Source organism: Panthera onca, chromosome B1 (genome assembly GCF_046562875.1).
Source record: "Panthera onca isolate mPanOnc1 chromosome B1, mPanOnc1 haplotype 2, whole genome shotgun sequence".
NCBI classification, from domain to species: domain Eukaryota; kingdom Metazoa; phylum Chordata; class Mammalia; order Carnivora; family Felidae; genus Panthera; species Panthera onca.
Window position 1 is genome coordinate 146,063,534 of NC_138342.1, and position 23,564 is coordinate 146,087,097.

The 23,564-nt window shown below is 36.6% G+C and overlaps 1 protein-coding gene across 10 annotated transcripts in view; it reads right to left on the reverse strand.

Annotated features, from left to right (window-relative positions):
• The window catches only part of NEK1 (NIMA related kinase 1), a 212,095-nt gene that overhangs the window by 163,414 nt on the left and 25,117 nt on the right, over positions 1 to 23,564 (reverse strand). For all 10 annotated transcript variants that reach the window (XM_081795594.1, XM_081795587.1, XM_081795592.1 and 7 more), the window contains 6 exons: positions 21,368 to 21,465; positions 13,320 to 13,403; positions 9,604 to 9,671; positions 9,401 to 9,487; positions 5,790 to 5,844; positions 3,034 to 3,234 (listed from right to left, as the gene is read on the reverse strand). In XM_081795594.1, coding sequence (XP_081651720.1) covers positions 3,034 to 3,234; positions 5,790 to 5,844; positions 9,401 to 9,487; positions 9,604 to 9,671; positions 13,320 to 13,403; positions 21,368 to 21,465 — 593 coding nt within the window. The remainder of the gene's footprint in view (positions 1 to 3,033; positions 3,235 to 5,789; positions 5,845 to 9,400; positions 9,488 to 9,603; positions 9,672 to 13,319; positions 13,404 to 21,367; positions 21,466 to 23,564) is intronic.

Below are 23,564 nucleotides of genomic sequence, written 5' to 3' on the forward strand. Positions count from 1 at the left end.
ACAAGGTGAAGAGCTGTGAAGATGAATGGTGGCACTAAATCAAAGTGAAATTCTATTTAATACCACTAAACAGGGCACTCAATGATGCATTTTATGTTATGCACATTGTACCATGATAAAATAATTGGAAAATACAATAACAGAAACCTGAGACAGAGGGATGGTTTTGTGATATGGTGATTTATATTAAGAAATAAATATTCGGTGTCCGGTTCCTGGCACACAGCTCCTAAAACTCTTAAAGTACCTAAGTGGTTAAGAATAAAGGTATCAAAATCCAAAAAGGATAAAGGTGTCTTTTGTTATGCCTAACAAGCCCCTTTCTCTTATTTTTAATATTGTACTGCATTTTTTAAAATTTTTTTTAAATTTACTAAATCCAAATTAGTTAGCATATAATGCAACAATCATTTCAGGAGTAGATTCCTTAGTGCCCCTTACCCATTTAGCCCATCCCCCTTCCCACAACCTCTCCAGTAGCCCTCAGTTTGGTCTCCATATTTATGAGTCTCTTCTGTTTTGTCCCCCTCCCTGTTTTTATATTATTTTTGTTTCCCTTCCCTTATGTTCACCTATTTTGTCTCTTAAAGTCCTCATACGAGTGAAGTCATATGATTTTTGTCTTTCTCTAATTTCACTTAGCATAATACCCTCCAGTTCCATCCACGTAGTTGTAAATGGCAAGATTTCATTCTTTTTGATTGCCGAGTAATACTCCATTGTATATATATACCACATCTTCTTTATCCATTCATCCATCGATGGACATTTGGGCTCTGTCCATACTTTGGCTATTGTTGATAGTGCTGCTATAAACATGGGGGTGCATGTGTCCCTTTGAAACAGCACACCTTGGATAAATGCCTAGTAGTGCAATTGCTAGGTCATAGGGTAGTTCTTTTTTTTTTTTTTTCCCCTCATCACACTGTGCCACAAACACAAGAGACATTTATTTTATGCCACACTGGGGATTTTATGTTAACAAGGCATGTAGGATCCTACAGGGCAAACAGCATTGTAGAACATCATGAATGTGAAAGTACATGGAATGTTCACAGAACTTAAACATTGAATGGCTCATGAGTTTAATATAATACAGTTTCCTTTTTTTTTTTTTGCTGAAGCATAGGCTTCTGGTTTACAAATATAAATGTCACTGATCATATTACTTCAAGAAAATATCCTAAGTTTTCAATGAGGAGAAAGGGTAGTTCTATTTTTAGTCTATTTTAGTCTATTTTTAGTCTATTTTTTGAGGAACCTCCATACTGTTTTCCAGAGTGGCTGCACCAGCTTGCATTCCCACTAACAAGCCCCCCTTTTTTTTTTAAATGTATGAAATTTATTGTCAAATTGGTTTCCATACAATACCCAGTGCTCATCCCAAAAGATGCCCTCCTCAAAACCCATCACCACCCTTCCCTCCCTCCCACCCCCCATCAACCCTCAGTGTGTTCTCATTTTTTAAGAATCTCTTATGCTTTGGGGCGCCTGGGTGGCTCAGTCGGTTAAGCGGCCGACTTCAGCTCAGGTCACGATCTCGCAGTCCGTGAGTTCGAGCCCCGCGTTGGGCTCTGGGCTGATGGCTCAGAGCCTGGAGCCTGCTTCCGATTCTGTGTTTCCCTCTCTCTCTGCCCCTCCCCCGTTCATGCTCTGTCTCTCTCTGTCTCAAAAATAAATAAAACGTTAAAAAAAAAAAAAAAAAAGAATCTCTTATGCTTTGGCTCTGTCCCACTCTAACCTCTCTTTTTTCTTTTTTTTTCCTTCCCCTCCCCCATGGGTTCCTGTTAAGTTTCTCAGGATCCACATAAGAGTGAAACCATATGGTATCTGTCTTTCTCTGTATGGCTTATTTCACTTAGCATAACACTCTCCAGTTCCGTCCACGTTGCTACAAAGGGCCATATTTCATTCTTTCTCATTGCCACATAGTACTCCATTGTGTATATAAACCACAATTTCTTTATCCATTCATCAGTTGATGGACATTTAGGCACTTTCCATAATTTGGCTATTGTTGAGAGTGCTGCTATAAACATTGGGGTACAAGTGCCCCTATGCATCAGTACTCCTATATCCCTTAACAAGCCCCTTTCAAGTATACTTCAGAATTTATGTTAATGAGGTGACATCTAGAAAGCCCCTAAGAATGGAAGCTGATTGCCAGGGAAATCTGCCTCGTGATTAGAGTGTTGGAACTCTCATTTCTACTCCTCTCCGGGGGAGGAAAGGGACTAGAGGTTGAATCAAACACTAAGGGGCAATGATTTAATCAATCATGTCTACATAATAAAGCCTCCATAAAAAATGTGAACGACAGGATTCAGATAGCTTCTGTGTTGGTGACCATGCCAGCAGGGTGACACATCTGTTTCACTGAACAGAAGCCCCTGCACTCAGGACACTTTCAGACCTTTCCCTATGTATCCCTTCACCTGGCTGTTCATCTGTATCCTTTATAGTTAGTATTCCTTTACAATAAACTGGTAAACTTAAGTAAATATTTCTCTGAATTCTGTGAACCACTCTAGTAACCAAACCAGAGGAGGGGGTTGTGGGAACCTCTGATTTATAGCTGGTCAGTCAAAAGCACAGGTGACAACGTGAACTTGCCATTGGCTTCAGAAGTGGGGCAGTCTTGGGGAACTGAGCCCTTAATCTGTGGGATATGATGATATACATCTCCAGGTAGACAGTACCAGACTGAACTAAATTGCAGGACACCCAGCTATGTTGCAGAATTGCTTGGTGTGGGAGAAACAACCACACATTTGGTGACTGGAAGTGTAAAAATTAACTGGTAAGAGGAACACAAGAGGAATGTTTTCTCTACCACAGATTCAAAACTAGAAAACAAATACAAAGGGGAAGAACTGTATGAAAATGGAAAGAAAGGTGACTCCAGTATAATTTGAAAAAGCTACTTCGATCTTCCAGAATTGTGCTGTGCTCTCCACAAAACATAGGCCATGTCCTAATTAAGCACCATAATCTTACTATTTTAAAGTAAAAACAAAAACAAAAAACACATACCTGAGGTGAGAGAAACTTTTCAATGCGTTTGGCTATAAAACCTTTCTCCAATATGGAGTTGACTGATGGTCTATCCCTAGGATTTCTTTTAAATAACTGAGAGAGTAAATTGCGGAGATCATAAGAATAATGTAAAGACACAGGTGGAAAAGATCCAGATATTATCTTCAGTACCAGGTTTTTCATACTGCCAGCTTCAAACTAAAATCCAGAAAATAAATAAACATGTATGAAACATACTAAATTGAAAATAGGAATAAACAATGAGAAATAGTTCTTTTCCTAAAGAACAGAACTATAATCCTCTTAAAAATATTTTAATCAGAATACATATATGTATACATATATATATTAGCATATGTTATTCAGAACAAAGTTTACTTGGTTATTTATAAACATACTTAAAAGAGACTAATAGTCCTCATAAAACATCATAACTTGTTAAAAGATTAATTTTTACTTATTCAACACACTGAAAGTTGGAATAAAGGTATTAAAGATTTTATAAAAACATAAGAATAATAATAAAGACAAAAACAAACAAACCTTGTAGTCTTCATTTAAGACCTGCCTATCTGTGCCTTGTTGCAGTAACTGGGAAAGGAAATTAACTACAAAACGACAAGTATCTGAGAAAAATATAATAAATAAAAATACTAATTACTTTCCTTTTAAACACTGCTCATTATTATGAACTGTGTGATACTTCCAAAAGCCATGTAAGGAGCAATGTGGCAAATATTCCAAAGAGGAATATAAGCCATATCAATGGGAATAGTATATATCTTAAGAGTAAACACAATAGGGGCCCCTGGGTGAGTCAGTCAGTTAAGCATCTGACTCTTGGTTTTGGGTCAGGTCATGATCTGGTAGTTTCGTGGGTTCAGGCCCCACATCAGGTTCTGCACTGGCAGCATGCTTGGGACTGTCTCTCTCCATCTCTCTGCCCTTCCCCATCTGCACTGTCTCTGTCTCTCTCTAAATAAATAACTAAACTAAAAAAAAAGAGTAAACAGGGTTGCCTGGGTGGCTCAGTCAGTTAAGCATCTGACTTCAGCTCAGGTCATGATCTCACAGTTTGTGAGTTCGAGCCCCACGTCAGCCTCTTGTGCTGACAGCTCAGAGCCTGGAGCCTGTGTCGGATTCTGTGTCTTCTCCTGTCTCTGTCCCTCCCATGCTCTATCTCTCAATAATAAACATTAAAAACAAAAAATTTAAAAAAAAGAGTAAACACACTATAAACCCTAACTGAAATTTAAAAAAAAAAAGGGGGGGGCAGTTTAAAATCTAAAGATTTAATTTTCATTTTCAAAGTAAAATTAAGCTTTTGATATCTCTGCTAAAATAGTATAGAATAGTTACACACTGTAACATGTTCTTAACATACACATTAACAAAACAAAACTTGCTATAAATTAGGTATTGATAATTATACCAAGTATAAAAACGTTCTGTTAAATGTTGAATTCTCCTAGACAATTACAATATGATACTCAGGTTATTAAAATTTGAGTACAATTCAAATAGAAATTTAGAAATATCTATGTACCTAAGAAGGAATTCTAAATGCAGAATGATAAATTATTCCTTCCCTACAATCAATTTTCATTTATCTCTTAACTGACAAGCTTTTTTCATAAAGGTGAGTGAATTACTTAACTTCATGTGTCTACTTAAGTGTAAATAGCTCCAAAATACAGAAGCAACGGTGACAGAACAATGTAGATGAAAAATGAAAGAAAATGCACTGAGTTAGACCTAAAATGACTGTTATGTCAGAAAAACTGACCAATTCTTTGAAATACAGATCTGATAACTACCATTCCACATCACTTTGGCAGCCTATGCTTTTTTACCTTGAGAAAGAAAAATAACAGCTAAGACAATACAGTAGAAGAGTGTGCAATCATTAAAAAACACAACAACAACAAAAAATCCCCCAAATAATATCAGGAAATACAAACAAGGCTATAAAACTGCTTATACAATATAATCACACTTTAGACAGAGAGAAAAAAATCCTTTTAAAAATTAATGTAGAAGAAAGCCTGAAAGGAAACAACAAAATATTACAAGTACTTATTACCAATTACAGGAACTACTTTTGATATTCATTCACTTCTTTCTATTTTTATCTATTTTCTTAAGTTTTCTGTAATGAAAATACATTACTGTTTAATGGGGGGAGCATTTTTAAAGAGCAAAATTTTCAAATGGAAAGTGGCTAAAATTCAACTTATTTAAGACAAAAACTCCCCCTTTTGGGAGTATTATGTGCCATCTCAACAAAGTCTAAAAAATAAAAATTTTAATTAAAGAGCATTTGAATTGATAAAATCCCTCAATGAATATGGTAAAAAATTGTTCTTCAATTTCAATTCCAAACTCAAATAATTCGGGTGTTTTGAGAGAAATCACCAAGATGAAATAAATAAGCTAAAATACCAAATTCATATATGAATGTAACATTAAAAAGACAGCAAATTTGTTTTTCTCATTAGGAATAATTTCCTGTAAAAAAGTATGATATACTTATTATAACAATAAATATATAACATACATATGTAATATATGTATATATTAAAGGAAAATCTATTTAAATTTACACTTGAAAGATGAGAAACTTAAAAACTGACAGAGAAGAATTTCCAGTACAAGTGGGCCCCCTGAAAGATGGCATATGATTTTTAAAACATAGAAATATTATAGGTACATCAGGACATAATTTTTAAAATATTTCAGAAAGTTCTACTTACTGCATGTTTAAGTGTGCACATTTCATACAGGACACACCCCAGAGCCCAAATGTCACTAGAAAAGGGAAAAATGAGAAATTTTCTCTAAGTATCAGAGTTTACTTAAATTTTTTTTTTATTTAAAGGAAACGAAAGCAAAATGAAAATGCTTTCCAAAAATATATGTTCCATAAAATATATCCTTTAAAACTCAAAATTTCAACCATATCCAAATGATAAAAGTAGCTCTCCCAGATTAGAAGAAGCAGTTGCCCAAGCAATTATTTTAAAGTTTTATTAAAGAAATGTAATATTTAAAAGAACAAAATCAGTAAATTTCATGAATATTCTAGTTATTTTATTCAATTATTTATGAAATACCATGATTTAAAAAAAATATAAGGGGCACCTGGGAGGCTCAGTTGGGCATCCAACTCTTGATTTCATCCCAAGTCATGATTTCGAGGTTCATGGGATCGGGCCCCACCCCACATCAGGATAACGCTGACAATACAGGACCTACTCGGGATTCTCTTTCTCCCTCTCTCCTGCCCTACCTCCAGATGCACGTGTGTGCTCTCTCTCAAAATAAACATCTTTTAAAAGTAATACAATTAAAAATCTATATATTATAAAAGCAAAATACTGTTTTCATGATAAACAAGAAAATATTAATTTACTCAAATTTATCTGAAACATAGGACAGCCAACTGAAATATTATATAAGGTAAATATATTTATTTAATCTTAACTTAAGGACTTAGTTATAATGTCTCCTTTATAGTTTCTTCCTCTCTTTTACACATATTTTTATAATTAAATGCTATCTTCCATTTTTAAAAAGAAAAAATAAAAATCTCATAGTTCAGAGCAACAGTCGCCCTTAGTAGTCAATAAAAACAAAAACCACTACTCCTGAAAGCTGAACTTATTGGAAAAAAAGAAAATCCAATACTGAAATCCCAAAGTTACCTTTAAACTCACAAAAAGCTACAAATATAAATCTATAACCCCCAAAATTTATTTAGTTTCAAGATCAACTAGCAAAAAAATGTGAATAGTAATTAAGCCATTTAGTAACTTGTACATGTTAGTACATGTAACATGTATAATCAAAACCATTACACTAATGATCCTATTTTAAAAAATACTTTAAAACATATTTAGAAAAATATGAATTTTAAAGTATACTGACAATGCTCATCCATGACATTTTTAAACTATTTTCCCCACAAAATTAGTTTTATAGAAAATACTCAGGGGTGCCTGGGTGGCTTAGTCGGTTAAGTGTCCAACTTCAGCTCAAGTCATGATCTCACGGTTCCCTGAGTTGGAGCCTGTGTCGGGCTCTGTGCTGCAGCTGGGAGTCTAAAGCCTGCTTCAGATTCTCCCTCTTGCCCCTCCCCTGCTCACACTCTGTCACTCTCTCTCTCTCAAAAATAAAAATAAACATTACAATAAAAAATTCTCAGGCACCTGGGTGGCTCAGTCGGTTAAGCATCCGACTTCAGCTCAGGTCATGATCTCACACTCTGTGAGTTCAAGCCCCGCGGCACGCTCTGTGCTGACAGCTCAGAGCCTGAAGTCTGCTTTGGATTCTGTGTCTCCCTCTCCCTCTGCCCCTCCCCTGCTCATGCTCTGCCTCTCTCTGTCTCAAAAATAAATAAAATAAAAAATTCTCAGGGCGCCCGGGTGGCTCAGTCGGTTAAGCCTCTGACTTCAGCTCAGGTCATGATCTCATGGTTGGTGGGTTCAAGCTCAGTGTCGGGCTCTGTGCTGACAGTGTTCTGTGCTCAGAGCCTAGAGCCTGGAGCCTGCTTCAGATTCTGTGTCTCTGTCTCTCTCTCTCCCATTCCCATGCTCACACTCTGTCTCTCAAAAATAAATAAAGTGCTTAAAAAAAAATTTTTTTTTAATTCACCAAAGGATTAAATACATTTCTAATTTAAAGATAAAGACTGAGGGGCGCCTGGGTGGCTCAGTCGGTTGAGCGTCCGACTTCGGCTCAGGTCATGATCTCACGGTCCGTGGGTTCGAGCCCCACGTCGGGCTCTGTGCTGACAGCTCAGAGCCTGGAGCCTGTTTCGGATTCTGTGTCTCCTTCTCTCTGTGACCCTCCCCCGTTCATGCTCTGTCTCTCTCTGTCTCAAAAATAAATAAACGTTAAAAAAAAAAAATTAAAAAAAAAAGATAAAGACTGATATTTTTCACAGTTGACTTATTCATAAGATACAGAAATAGCATTAAAGTCTAAAATCACTTCAGTTCAGGGCACATGCGTGGGTCAGCTGGTTAAGTATCCAGCTTCTGATTTTGGCTCAGGTCATGATGTCACAGTTCATGAGTTCAAGCCCTGCTTTGGGCTCCATGCTGAGAGCAGAGGAGCCTGCTTGAGATTCTCTCTCTCCCCTACTCTCTGCCCCTCCCTCACTCTCTCTCTCTCAAAATAAATACATAAACTTTAAAAAATTACTTTAGCTCAAAGAAATGCTAGTATCATTAAGAATATACACTAAATAATACTTTCCATGAACTAGACTGATTATTGTAATTTAAATTCATTTAAAAAATACATTAATGTTCTCAGTCTCAAGCGCTCAGGTTTCAAACATAGCTTCCTTCCCACTCAAAAAAAGGAGCTATCGCTTTCTTCCTTTTAACTTCTGTGAGTGCTTTCAAAGTTTTTTTTAGTTTATTTACTTATTATTTTGAGAGAGAAAGAGCACGCATGCACACAAACAAGCATGGAGCTCAAAGCAGGACCTGAACTCACGAACTGTGACATCGTGACCTGAGCCAAAATCAGAAGTTGGATGCTTAACCAACTGAGCCGTGCCCTAAGCTCAAGTAATTTTAGATTTTAATGCTATTTCTGTCAGCGCAGAGCCCGAAGCCAGGCTCAAACTCATGAACCACGAAATCATGTCCTGAGCCAAAGTCAGTCACTTAAGTGACTGAGCCACCCAAGTACCCCTGCTTTCAAATTTAAGACCAATATTTCTTGGCTAGTATATTTCAGTTAGAAAGAAAATAAATGGTAAATAGAATTCAGCAGCAGCATTCTTCATCCCAGTCACATGTTCTATAATCTGTTAGCCACAGTACAACTCAATGATTAGGGATTTGGGCTTGGGAGCCAGATGCCTGGGACTTGCAAGTTGCTTTCCCTCTCTCCCTGCATTTGGCTTCCTTACAAGGAAAAGGAGGAATAATTAATGCTTACAACTCATTAGATTATTGTGAAGAGTAAAGGAGTCAATACATAGAAAGCATTCAAACCAGTGCCGGGCATATAATTTGTTCAATAAATATTAACTATTAGATATTTCAATAGGAAGTGCTATGACAAAGACCAAAGTAAATACTCTATTTCCAATTATACAAACTTAAACAATAAGGTGATACTTTCTATAGTTCCTTTAGAAAGACAGTGAAATAACTTATTTGCAATCCCCCCTCATTGTATAGTAAAAAAATGGGTGTACGTATGTGTGTGTATGTATATATATATATTTACATATATATTTTTATGAGCATTAATGATTTTGCAATAATATCCTGAGGTCAGTAAATACAGCACAAGAGAAAGATTTAAAGGGAATATGTCATGTAATGAATATCATTTTAAATACCTTTTATTATTGTAAGGTTTGTTTTCACAGATTTCAGGTGACAAGTAGTATGGGGTCCCTATGCAAGTTCGAGCCAGTTCCACAGTACTAGGACAAAAAAAGAATTATTGGAGAAGCTTAAGATACTAAAATATATTATAAATTAAAACATATACACCACCATGGACATTTTATCAAAACAAAGTTTAAAATTAGTATGTTACCTATTAAGTACTCTAGCGATTCCAAAATCTCCAAGTTGTATTGTCCCATCTTTGGTTAAAAATATGTTCTGTTTAAGAGATATAAAAAGCCAGAAATATTGTTACAGTCCAGTCCTGACAACTCTTTTCACAACAACAAATCTAGTTTAAAAAAAAGCTGGGAGGGGCGCCTGGGTGGCGCAGTCGGTTAAGCGTCCGACTTCAGCCAGGTCACGATCTCGCGGTCCGTGAGTTCGAGCCCCGCGTCAGGCTCTGGGCTGATGGCTCGGAGCCTGGAGCCTGTTTCCGATTCTGTGTCTCCCTCTCTCTCTGCCCCTCCCCCGTTCATGCTCTGTCTCTCTCTGTCCCAAAAATAAAAATAAAAAATGTTGAAAAAAAAATTAAAAAAAAAAAAAAAAAAAAAAAAAGCTGGGAGGTGCCTGGGTGGCTCAGTCGGTTAAGCATCCAAATTCAGCTCACGTCATGATCTCATGGTTTGTGAGTCTGAGCCCCACAATGGGCTCTCTGCTGTCAGCATGGAAGCCCACTCAGATCCTCTATCTCCCTCTCTCTGCCCCTCCCCTGCGCGCACATGCTCGCTCTCTCTCTCTCACAAAAATAAACATTTTTAAAAATTTTTTTAATGTTTACTTTTGAAGGAGAGAGAGACAGAGCGTGGGGGTGGGGGGGCAGAGAGAGAGACGCACACAGAATCCGAAACAGGCTCCAGGCTCTGAGCTGTCAGCACAAAGCCCAACGCAGGGCTCGAACTCATGAACAGTGAGATCATGATCTGAGCCAAAGTCGGACACAACCAACTGAGCCACCAATCAGGCGCCCCATAAACAAACATTTTTTAAAAGCTGGAATAACTGGATATCCACATACAAAAGAATGAATGTAGGTCCTTATACCATACACAAAAATTAACTCAAAATGGATTCCTAAATATAAGAACTGAAACTATACGACTGCTAGAGGAATATATGGGAGTACATCTTTGTGTTATTGGGTTGGGCAATGGTTTCTTAAATATAACACCAAAAGCACAAGCAAAGAAGAGAATATAAAGTGGACTTCACCAAAATTAAAAACTTTTGTTCAAAGAACACTGTATCAAAAGTGAACAGACAACCCACAGAACTGGAGAAAATATTTGCAAATCATGTATCCAGAATAAAGAACTCTTACAATTCATTAGCAACAAAAGACAACCCACTTAAAATACACAAAGTCACATATTATGATTCCATTTACATAAAATGTCCAGAAACAGGCAATTCCATTGAGAAAGAAAGTAAATTAGTGGTTTCCAGAGTCTAAGTAGAGAGGGAATGGAAAGTGATTGCTAATGGTACAGGGTTTCTTTTTGGAGTTATAAAAAAATGTTCTAGAATTAGAGAATGGTAATGGTTTCAAAACTCTGTGAATATACTAAAAATCACTGAACAATACATTTCCAGTGGGTGAATATTAAGGTATTTGAAATATATCTCAATATAACTTCAAATAAATGAACTCAGACTCCCCCATTAAAAAAAAAATGCTTAAAAATTCCAATTAGCCTAAATATAACAAAAGAATCTTAAAATTTTCCAATAATTTACCCAATTAATTTGCATTCATAAATATATAACCCCAATGCTCTATCAAACAGTAAAGGCAGAAGTTTGTGGCACATAAATTAAACCCCACATCATTCAGGAGACTTGATTCAGACACATGTTCACACGCAAAGATGACACAAAGCAGGGATGATGGGGATGGAGCAAAATGGGGTGAAATTGGGATTAGGTGGCAGAGTTGGGGGACAGGAAGGATGAGGTATGAAGCTCCCATCACAGATCCTTCTCTTCCTACTACACATCCGGAGGCAATCAGGCTATACGAGAGGTTACAGGTGTAGGAAAGTAAGACAAACACATGGCCTTGACACCAGGAGACAAATACCCTCTGATCTACCTAGTTTGAGGACTGAGAAAGCCCAGTGGGGCATCCATGAAAGAAACTCTACGCACAGATGAGTGAGCTATGGGGACAAAACATCTCCCACAAAGAGTTTCCAAAAAAAAAAGCCAATAAAATAATCAGAACAAGAATTCACTCCAGACAGAATTAATTCTATAAAACAGAGACAAAAACTTTAAAATAAGTATGTTTAGCTAAGAGAGGGGTGCCTGGATGGCTCAGTCATTAGGGCACGTGACTCTTGATCTCAGGGTTGTAAGTTTGAGCCCCATGTTGGGTGTAGAGATTACTTAAAAATAAAATCTTTAAAAAACAAAAAGAAAGGAAATTGCAAAGAGATAAATGAAAGAAATCCGTTTAAAAAGAACAAGACATTATGAAATAAAAACCAATCAGATTAAGAACAGAGGTATATGAAAAACCATTTAGAAATCTTGGAGAAAAAACTAGTCATTATAAAAAACAAGTAAATAGATATGTATCAGTTTAGACAAAAGGATTAAAAAAGGATTTGGGTAACTTGAAAGTAGGCTGAGAAATTCACCTAGAAGGCAACTGAGAGACAAAGAAATAAAATGTGAAAGAACAAATAAGGTACTTGGAAGAGTTAGATTAAGAAGCTACAACACAGGTCTAGAAACATAATTCAGAAGACCATGAAGGTAATGATAGAGAAATAATATCTGAAAAAATACTGCTAAACATTTTCCAGAACATTTCTAGGTGAATATACATTCTCAGATCAAAAGTACACAACATAGGGGCGCCTGGGTGGCTCAGTCGGTTGAGCGGCCAACTTCGGCTCAGGTCATGATCTCGCGGTCCATGAATTCGAGCCCCGCGTCGGGCTCTGTGCTGACAGCTCAGAGCCTGGAGCCTGTTTCAGATTCTGTGTCTCCCTCTCTCTGACCCTCCCCTGTTCATGCTCTGTCTCTCCCTGTCTCAAAAAATAAATAAAACGTTAAAAAAAAATTTTTTTTAAAAAGTACACAACATAATAGGGGCGCCGGGGTGGCTCAGTCGGTTAAGCGGCCGACTTCAGCTCGGGTCATGATCTCGCGGTCCGTGAGTTCGAGCCCCGCGTCGGGCTCTGTGCGGACAGCTCGGAGCCTGGAGCCTGTTTCAGATTCTGTGTCTCCCTCTCTCTGACCCTCCCCCGTTCATGCTCTGTCTCTCTCTGTCTCAAAAATAAATAAACGTTAAAAAAAAATTAAAAAAAAAAAAAAAGTACACAACATAATAATAACTGAACTTCACCAATGCACAACCCTATGAAATTTCAGAACAATGGAGACATACAGAATATCGTATAGTCATCCAAAGAGAACAAACCGGATAAGAAACCACTGACTAAATTCCTAAATAGCAACACTAGAGGCCAAGAGACAAATGAGCAATATCTTCAAAATTCTTTAGGAAAACAAATTTCCAGCCTAGAAGTTCATATCCAAATTATCATTAAAGTAAGAGAATGGAAAAAAGTCATCTTCAGACATAAAATATCCCCCCAAAATATACCTTCCACGTATTTATTTTTTGGGTTTTTTCCCATCATTATGAGAGTAAACCCAGAAGGAGGATATAGGAAGGAGGCAGGAGCTATTAACACACAAGGCATATAAGAAGGATATCTAGTATTATAGTGAAGGGAGAACAGTGAAGAGAGAACTGATAATCCAATGCAGACTGGATCAGGTTCAAAAATTTTAGCCTAAGACAACACTGGCTCCATATCCATTTAGAAGTTATTAGTGACAGAATAATCATACCTGTGACTTTATGTCTCGATGAAGAATTTTTTGATCATGTACATGTTTCAAGGCCAAACAGATCTGCACAAACCAATCCAAAATCTAAGAGGGAAAATCAGATTTGTCATTTCTTTTAAAATTTACATCTCACAGTATTCTTTTCTTAACCAAAAAAAAAAAAAAAAACATTCAGGAATATCTGGGGTTGAAGGGAACTAAGCCCTTAAAAAAAGAAATTTAGTCTACAATTTTTAACTTTACTGTAATTAATGTCACTAACATTAAGTAGATATTCAAGCTGATATATTATGTGCAAGGGTCCACACTGACTTTAAAATGTAAGAGACTGCTACTAAAGCATCTCTTATAAATCAGAATATAGAAACTTCCTGAAAAGAGTGAAAAATGAAAATACTATGAGGGTAAATGACTTTATATTTAAATACATCTTTTTTCTCCATAAATAAAAATAACGAGGGGAAAAATATCAGGCTGAAATTTGGAAGACATAGCTGAGTTTTATCTCTTTCCACATTCACCATATATAAACATACTCTCTGAAGTTGGCTACTTAAAAGTACAAGGGCTTATTTTCTATCTCGTTCCTAACACCAAAAGAATTCCAAGTAGATGGCTTTTTTAAACAGGCAAAAATTAAACTATAAGATGGTAAAAGAAAATAGAGGTTGATTTTCTATAATCTCTGATTGAAGGACTTTCAAAACTGACTTAAAACCCATAAGTTACAAGAATAAAGACTGACCATGTTCACTATATAAAATTTAAAACATCTGCAGGGCAAAATATATAATCGAGTATAATAATTATTTAAGAAAATACTTGCAACATAATTGATAGATTGCTAATTCTGTAATATGCAAAAGTTCATCCAAATCACTAAGAAAAATACTGGCAGTCAAAATAAGAAGTGGAGAAAAGACTAGAAAAGCAAATGATGGAGAAAAAATAAGCCAATAAATGTACACACAAAATACTAATAAAAATTTTTTTTAATAATAACACTAAATAAAACAAGGCACTTTTGTAACTTGAGAAAAATAAAATAACACACAAGGTTGGCCAGAATGTGAGGAAATAAGTCTTTGCATACCTTGTTTGTGAGAAAGTTAATTATAGTCATTTGGAAAAGTATGTAAAAATTTTAAATTCACATACCATTTGAAAGAACAATTGGAATTTCAAATTTGTCCTACAGATACAGTATCACAAATACAAAAGGATGTGTAAAAGGATGTTTATGCCAGCAACGTTCATCAAAGCAAAAAAATATAAACACCTAAATACACATTTAAATATATTGTGATATCACTGTACTAGATACACAGCCATTGAAAAGAATTAAGTACTTCCATGTTTCCTTAAAGGGAAAAAAAGAGAAATGAAGATGGGAAAAAGGGGGTGGGGACACTGGCCCTTTAAATACTATGGAAGTCACCTCAGCATGAAAGAGTGGGGCTTTCAATCAGGGGGGAGGTACAATAATGGCTGTCCACCTCCTTGTCTGCACCTCCAAGATCAGAAATTGCAATTAACAATCAGAGAACAGGGGTGCCTGGGTAGCTCAGTCAGCTGAGTGTCCAACTTTTGATTTAGGCTCTGGTCATGATCCAGGGTCATGGGACTGAACCCCACGTCAGGCTATGCACTGAGTATGGAACCTGCTTAAGATTCTTTCTCTCTCTCCCTCCGCCTCTTTCCCCGCTTGTGCACTCTCTCTCTCTCTCTCTCTCTCTCATTAAAATAAAATAATAATGATAATAATAATAAATAATCAGAGCACAGATCCCTGACATTTGGAGGACATGGACCTTTTTGCTCACCCTGGTTCCCACAACGTGCATTTACACTGCTTCTGGGAAGTATGCAGGGCTGAATGCCTGAGTGCTGGGAGGTGCAAAATGGGTGGCAGCCACTGTTACCTAGCTAAGACCTAAAATTGACTGAAAATAAACACATTTATTATTTAAGCTTTCACCTATAAGTTGCATGCCTACAATAGACTCCAGAGATCCAAAATAGTTTCACAGGATAGATTCTGCCACTGTAATTGTTGTGTAGATGGGGAGAGAGATTCTTCCTGCTTCCGACTCCACCATCTTCCCATAATCCTCCCCATCTATATTTACTTTAAAATATTTTGTCCTTTGATTAAATAGGTAACCATATATTATTTTTCAGGTGCATACACTACTATTAGTAAATACACTATCAATATATTAATTAGCTCAACATTGTTGTAAGAGCAGCATGGTAAGACTTGCCAAATCAAAAAGAAGCTCAGCCTTTCCTGGGTTAAATTTGTACAGGAAATTATTATTAAACAAATATTTCAGAAAATGGGAAAGTTCTAGACATTTGCCAATGACTTTGCTATCCAGATTTACACTTTAGGAAAATATTCATCAAGCCCTTATTAAATATCCCTATAGAAAATTTTACTCTAGTATTGGTTACTATAATTAATTAACCAGACTTCCAGTCTAAATCATTTTGTTACACAGGCCTTTCTTTTCCTACTTCCAATCTAGAAATGAACAAAACCATCTCAGACTCAAGCCACCCTGCAGTCTAAAACAAAACATGGACTCTGGCCCCTATGTTTTTATGCTTCAAGGCCCAGAGCATGGCAGGATGTAGTAGGAATAAGATGTTTCTGTTTAACTAATTCCCATTTCAAAAAGGCTAAAATATATAATGTTCTTATTTGTGCTAACAAAACGTCATTCTGAAGGATAGAAAAATGCTATTAATTAAAAAAAAAAGACTTGCAAAATTCTTATTGTTTATTATGGAATAACTTCAGAGATGGACAAAAATACATAGAGTAGACCTCCATAATAATTTCTAGGATGACAAGATGCATAATATATAGTACACACACATACATCATTATGTACTAAGAACATTTATCCAAGTCCAGAACCAAATCCACAGACTATCAATGTATTTTATAGAATATTACAAAACATAATAGCAAGCATTTTAAAGTTCAGTAAAGACAAATTAATAAAAATGAGCACAAGCAATGGAATGTATTAGGTACAATTCTAATAAAAAAAAATAGCACTCTATATATTAACATACATTACTATTTGACTTCACCACAACAGTGAAGTTGGCTATGTGGAATGAACATCCCTATTAATGAATGAGGAAATAAACTCAAAATAGTTAAGTCATTTGTTAACATAACAATTACCAAGCTGATAAGTAGAACAATGACTGAAACCCAAGTTTTCTTACTCCAAGTTCTGTGCCCTATTTAATACACTTAACTGTGGAAACAGGCGATAAGTAAGAAACAGGACATTACCTTATTTAATAGTACTTAACTAAAATACAACCCAAGATCTCACCTGATCATATTTTCAAGTTACTGCCAACAAACCATAAGTCCCCATCTACATGGTATTATCAAACAAATGATTAGTTGTGCCAATTTATAGACACAGCTTTCCTAAGTACCCTGAGAGGACATTAGTGAAAACTGTGATCTCTGTTTTACAGTAAATTACAACCTTGTTGAAGAAATAATTCTAATATGAAATTATTCCGACTACATTAATTAAGGGTGCATGATGCAGTAAAAATAAGTGTAGAGTTGAGCGAATACCATGGAGCATTACATAGCAGGTAGAAGCAACAAATGCACAGATAGCAAAACAAATGGATCAGAAACAGTACTAGGGGAAAAACAGAACTAAATGAGGTATCACACAACAGGTATGCATTTAAAAATACAAGACAACGTGCAGAGAAAGCATTTGACAAAATACAGCATCCTTTCTTGATAAAAACCCTCAAGAAAGTAGGGATAGAAGGATCATACCTCAAGATCATAAAAGCCATGTATGAAAGACCCACTACTAATATCATCCTCAATGGGGAAAAACTGAGAGCTTACCCGCCAAGGTCAGGAACATGACAGGGATGTCCACTCTCACCACTGTTATTCAACATGGTATTGGAAGCCTTAGCCTCAGCAATCAGACAACACAAAGGAATAAAAGGCATCCAAATTGGCCAGGAAGAAGTCAAAATTTCACTCTCTGCAGATGAAATGATACTCTATATGGAAAACCCCAAATATTCTACCAAAAATCTGTTAGAACTGATCCATGAATTCAGCAAAGTCGCAGGATATAAAATCAATTCAAAGAAATTAGTTGCATTCTTATACACCAATAATGAAGCAACAGAAAGAGAAATCAAGAAATCAATCCCATTTACAATTGCACCAAAAACCATAAAATACCTAGGAATAAACATAACCAAAGAGGTGAAAAATCTATACACTGAAAACTACAGAAAGCTAATGAAAGAAACTGAAAAAGACACACACACACACAAAAAAAATGGGAAAACATTCCATGCTCCTAGATTGGAAGAACAAATATTGTTAAAATGTCGACACTAACCAAAGCAATCTATTAATTCAATGCAATCCCTATCAAAATAACACTAGCATTTTTCACAGAGCTAGAACAAACAATCCTAAATTTGTATGGAACCAGAAAAGATCCTGAATAGCCAAAGCAATCTTGAAAAAGAAAACCAAAGCAGGAGGCATCACAATCCCAGACTTCAAGACATATTACAAAACTGTAATCATCAAGACATTATGGTACTGGCACAAGAACAGACACTCGGATCAATGGAACAGAATACAGAACCCAGAAATGGACCCACAAACATAAGGCCAACTAATCTTTGACAAAGCAGGAAAGAATATCCAATGGAATAAGGACAGTCTCTTCAGCAAATGGTGCTGGGAAAACTGGACAGCAACATGCAGAAGAATGAACCTGGACCACTTCCTCACACCATACACAAAAAGACACTCAAAATGGATGAAAGACCTCAATGTAAGACAGGAAGCCATAAAAATTCTCGATGAGAAAAAAGGCAAAAACTTCTTTGATCTTGGCCGCAGCAACATCTTACTCAACACATATCCGGAGGCAAGGGAAACAGAAGCAAAAATGAACCATTGGGACCTCATCAAAATAAAAAGCTTCTGCATAGTGAAGGAAACAGTCAGCAAAACTAAAAGGCAACCAACAGAATGGGAGAAGATATCGGCAAATGACATATGAGATAATGGGTTAGTACCCAAAATGTAAAAGAACTTATCAAACTCAACACCCAAAAAACAAATAATTCAGTGTAGATATGGGCAAAGGATATGAATAGACACTTCTCTAAAGAAGACATCTAGGTGGCCAACAGACGCATGAAAAAATGCTCAGCATCATTCATCATCAGGAAAATACTAATCAAAACCACAATGAGATCCCACCTTACACCTGTCAGAATGGCTAACATTAACAACTCAGGCAACAACAGATGTTGGTGAGGATGCAGAGAAAGAGGATCTCTTTTGCACTGCTGGTGAGAATGCAAACTGGTGCAGTCACTCTGGAAAACAGTATGGAGGCTCCTCAAAAAACTAAAAATAGAACCACCCTACGACCCAGAAACTACACTACTAGGTATTAACCCAAGGGATACAGGTGTGTTGTTTCAAAGGGGCACATGCACCCCAATGTTTATAGCAGCACTATCAACAATAGCCAAAGTATGGAAAGAGCCCAAATGTCCATCGGCAGATGAATGGATAAAGATTATGTGATACACACACACACACACAATGGAGTATTACACAGCAATCAAAAAGAATGAAATCTTGCCACTTCCAACTACGTGGATGGAACTAGAGGGTACTAGGATGGAACTAGGGGCTAAGTGAAGGCAAAGAAAGACAAATAAATGACTTCAGTCATACGAGGAATTTAAGATACTAAACAGATGAACATAAGGGAATGGAAGTAAAAATAATACAGAAACATGGAGGGGGACAAAACATAAGAGACTCTTAAATATACAGAACAGAGGGTTGCTGGAGGGCTTGTGGGAGGGAGAGATGGGCTAAATGGATAAGGGGCTTAAGGAATCTACTCCTGAAATCATTGTTGCACTATATGCAAACTAATGTGGATGTAAAATAAACAATAAATAAATTTTAAAAAATTAAAATTAAAAAATTAAAAATATAAGACCATGATATCCACTTTGAAAAAATACAGGGAGACATTCATTACAGATACTGAAAAAGCTGCCTAAAGAAACAAAAAAGCATAGGCTTTGCTGGAATGGGATATAACGTAGCTATTAAAACAAATATAATTGATCAACATGGACAAACATGTGACAATAATCAAGATAATTTTTTAACACAGCCTGTATTTTTTCCCTTGTATTATAAATAACATTTCCCTTGCTTTCTAAATATTTTTTTAATTTGAGTATAGTTGATACACACTGTTGCATTAGCTTCAGGTGTACAACATAGTGATTTGATAAGTTTGTATGTTTACAAACGTAGCTATCATCTATCTCCATACATTGCTATTACAATATCACTGACTATTCCTCATGCTGTGCCTTTTATTGCAGTAACTTATTCATTCTACAACTGGAAGCCCCTATCACCCACTGCTCTTTACCCATCTTGCCAAACATCCCTCCCCTTGCCACTGGTGCCACTGCTGGCAACCAGCAGTTTGTTCTATTTATAAGTTTGGGTTCTCAAGGTAATTGTTAAGTGACAAAAGCAAGATAGAGTATGCAATGTATAATATTCCATGTCTGAATATCTGTGTCTTGATGTATATATGTACATGTGCAAGTATGAAAAAGAAAATTTGGAAAAAGACACCTAAAAACGTAGTAATCTTCAGGGATGGAAGTGTGGGCAAAGAATTATTTCCATTTCTGAACCTTTTAATAATTTTACAATTTAAGCCTGTAAACAAATATTTAATAAACTCTGGAGTTAGATACTAGTAAGTTCAAACACTATACAATTTGGGACAAGCTACTTAACATGTTAGATTTCTTATCTATTAAATAAACCACACTAATTCATGGGGGATTATAAAGTTTAAAAGAGACAAAAAATATAACAGTCCTAGCACGTGGCTCTCCCCATTCCCTTTTGTAAAAGCACATAATAAAAATTAAGAATGGGTGATAATGAGAACTGCAATAGAAATTTAGAGAAAGAAAAGATCACAGATTAGAGTGCTTGTGGAAAATCAAAGGAAAGGCTGGGACTTGAGCTGAACTGTAATTAAAAAAAAAAAGGTAGAATATTAATAATAGAGAGTTGGCAAGAAAGTATTACCAAAATAAAAGAAATAATAAATACACAGGAAAAATGAGATATATAAACGTGTCCTTAACACAAATAGTGCCAAACAGGGAATAAATGATCAATAAATATTTGTTAAATGAGAAGGGGTGCATATTAGAGAATACTAGAAAAAAAAATAAGATGGGGTGTCTGGATGGCTCAGTCAGTTAAGCGTCTGATTTCCCCTCAGGTCATGATCTCACAGTTTGTGGATTCGAGTCCCACGTCAGGCTCTGTGCTGACAACTCAGAACCTGGAGCCTGCTTCCGATTCTATGTCTCCCTCTCTCTCTCCTCCTTACCCACTTACGCTTTGTCTCTCAAAAATGAATAAACATTAGGAAAAAAAAAAAAGACTGCTCAGGTAGGATAGGGTCATATTTTAGAGATGTCTGAGGTCAAAACAGATATTAGATTGAATGTAGTTGCCAATGCAAGGCCTCCAGAGCTACAATTACTTAGGAAAGCCACATTGTAGGAAAATATGGTCTGGCAGCAGTAAGCCAAATTGACAGAATATAAAATAATTAGTCATAATGAATAATTAAGTTATATACATAAATATATGCATTTATACACACACACGTAAAGGATATAAATATATTACAAATATAATAATAATATTATAGACAAGAAATGAGATGGGGAACTAATAGAAACTAATTAGAACAGACAGGGAACTAATAGAAACTAGAACAGAAATGTGACTGAAATATTAGAATTTCGATACAAAACTGCCCTAATAATTACAATTAAGCATTTGTACTTACAAATAAACACACATATAAATAAACTTCGAATTGCTTCTCAATAATCAGGAGTAAGAGTCAATCTCCTACATGCTAACTCACCTGATCCTCTTGAAACAAAATGCCTTTCTGAGCATTAATTCGTTTAAACAGATCGCCTCCTTCACAGTAATCCATCACTATGTAGAGAGAACCATTTTCTACAAAATATAAACATTACATTTCATTTTTTAAAATGTATGTCAAAAGTATAGCTAAAGGTACTCAAGGGTTTACTAAAATGCAGCAATTAATTATGTTCTACTAAAAACCAGAACCATCTTCAAAAGAACTGGAGTGCAAAATCCGGTTATACAGATTGTATAATAACCTGGGTTAACAGGCAGCTCCATCATTAAAGATTTTCTACTAAGAATACAGCATCTTACTGAACAGCAGTATCCACGTTGGTCTAAACATCTCTGGAACACAGACAAAATGCAGACAAACATACTTGCTTTCATTTAATAGATATATTTTCTTAAGCATCTATAAAAACATGTTTTTCTACCAATTTGTCAAAGACGGATTATAACTTAGTTTCTAATTGACCATTACTTTTCAGCTTTGTTTCATCCACTTAATCAATTACTTACTAAATATCAGATGTTGCAATGAATTCTGAGGACGCAACAGTGAGTAAGATTGTACACTCTTGGAGCTTTCTTTGATTTTATTGCTCTTTTTAAAAATTGTATATAATGTGTCAACATGAAAATAGGGCATTATCTTATTCCCCTTTATGACTCAGTCCACAGGAAAAGAAATTTCTGTGATTCTACCTACGTCTAGTCTAGACAGGACTAGAAGAACACTTCTCATCCTTCCCTCCATCTTTAGTCTTATGTAAGAGTATCACTATGCTTATTCTGTCCAGATTAGAGAGTAGCTGATATCACTTGTAACATTTACTAAGCTACTACTTACTAGTGAGACTACTGCAACTCAAAGAACAGTTTTCATTTCTTTTACTCTTCTGTGCTTATAGCCTTATTTCCATCAGTACTTGCATCTTGCACCTTGTGGTAGTGTTCTTGTTACCATACCTCCTTTTGATAAACTGTTTTTAACGTGCCATGGATTGGGAACCTATATGACTGAGCTAATTAAGAATCTGTAGGGGTGCCTGGGTGGCTCAGTCGGTTAAGCGTCCGACTTCAGCTCAGGTCACCATCTCGCGGTCCATGAGTTCGAGCCCCGCATCGGCCTCTGTACTGACTGCTCAGAGCCTGGAGCCTGTTTCAGATTCTGTGTTTCCCTCTCTCTCTGACCCTCCCCCGTTCATGCTCTGTCTCAAAAATAAATAAATGTTAAAAAAAATAATTTAAAAAAAAAGAATCTGTATAATTCATGGGGACTTCTAAGAAATCCTGGCCTCACCTCTTCTCACGGATAGAAGTAGGTAACAGCCACATCAATGTAAATAATACAGAAAATGACTGGAAGACTGGCAGGACAGACTCTCCACAGCTAAATGTAGGGAAGAGGCCACATAGGAAGGTGAAGACGTGGTCAGGAGCTAAAAGGACCTGTGGGACTGACTAATGTGGGGAGTGGTGGGGGGACACCCATGGTTTGGAGAGGGGGAAGAAACGGACCCTTACACCAGGCACAGGGAACCCTCACGGGGAAGATGAATCCCCCATAACATTTGGCATTGAAAACAATAGGGGCATAATTTCACACAATCTTACAATCAGTGGGGCTTAACACCGGAACAGCATGCTGGGCTCCAGGAAAGCAAGACAGCAATAGGATACTGTCACCACCCTTAAACAGAGACCACAACAAATAGCCCAGCAGAGATGAAAAACAGATGCAGCACTTTTAAAAATGTCTGGGGCATAAAGAAAAGTGGTTTATTAATCTCAGAGCTGTGCAAGCAGGGCAAGGATGTTGGGAGACTTCTCCAGGAGCAGAAGAATTGGCAGGCACCACAATACTGCCCTGTCCAGCAGTGTAGGCACATGGATACTTATAAGAAACCAGTATAGTGCCAATACTCTCCACCTAGCCTGCTAATGGTGCAACCTGCCCCACATTCCACAGGCATATCCTCTCCAGCCAGGCATTATTCCAGTTATCCTCCAACAGCAGACCCATGCTAACACCCTACACCCTGTACCCACATTCTCCTGTGGACCTTTACCTTTCAATATGCCTCTGGGAGAGCCCATCCAAAGAGATGCCATAAGACTGGCAGGCTGAAAGGACCCCCAAAAGGGGCTAGCACCCCTCCAAAGTGACTCATGCTTGAGGG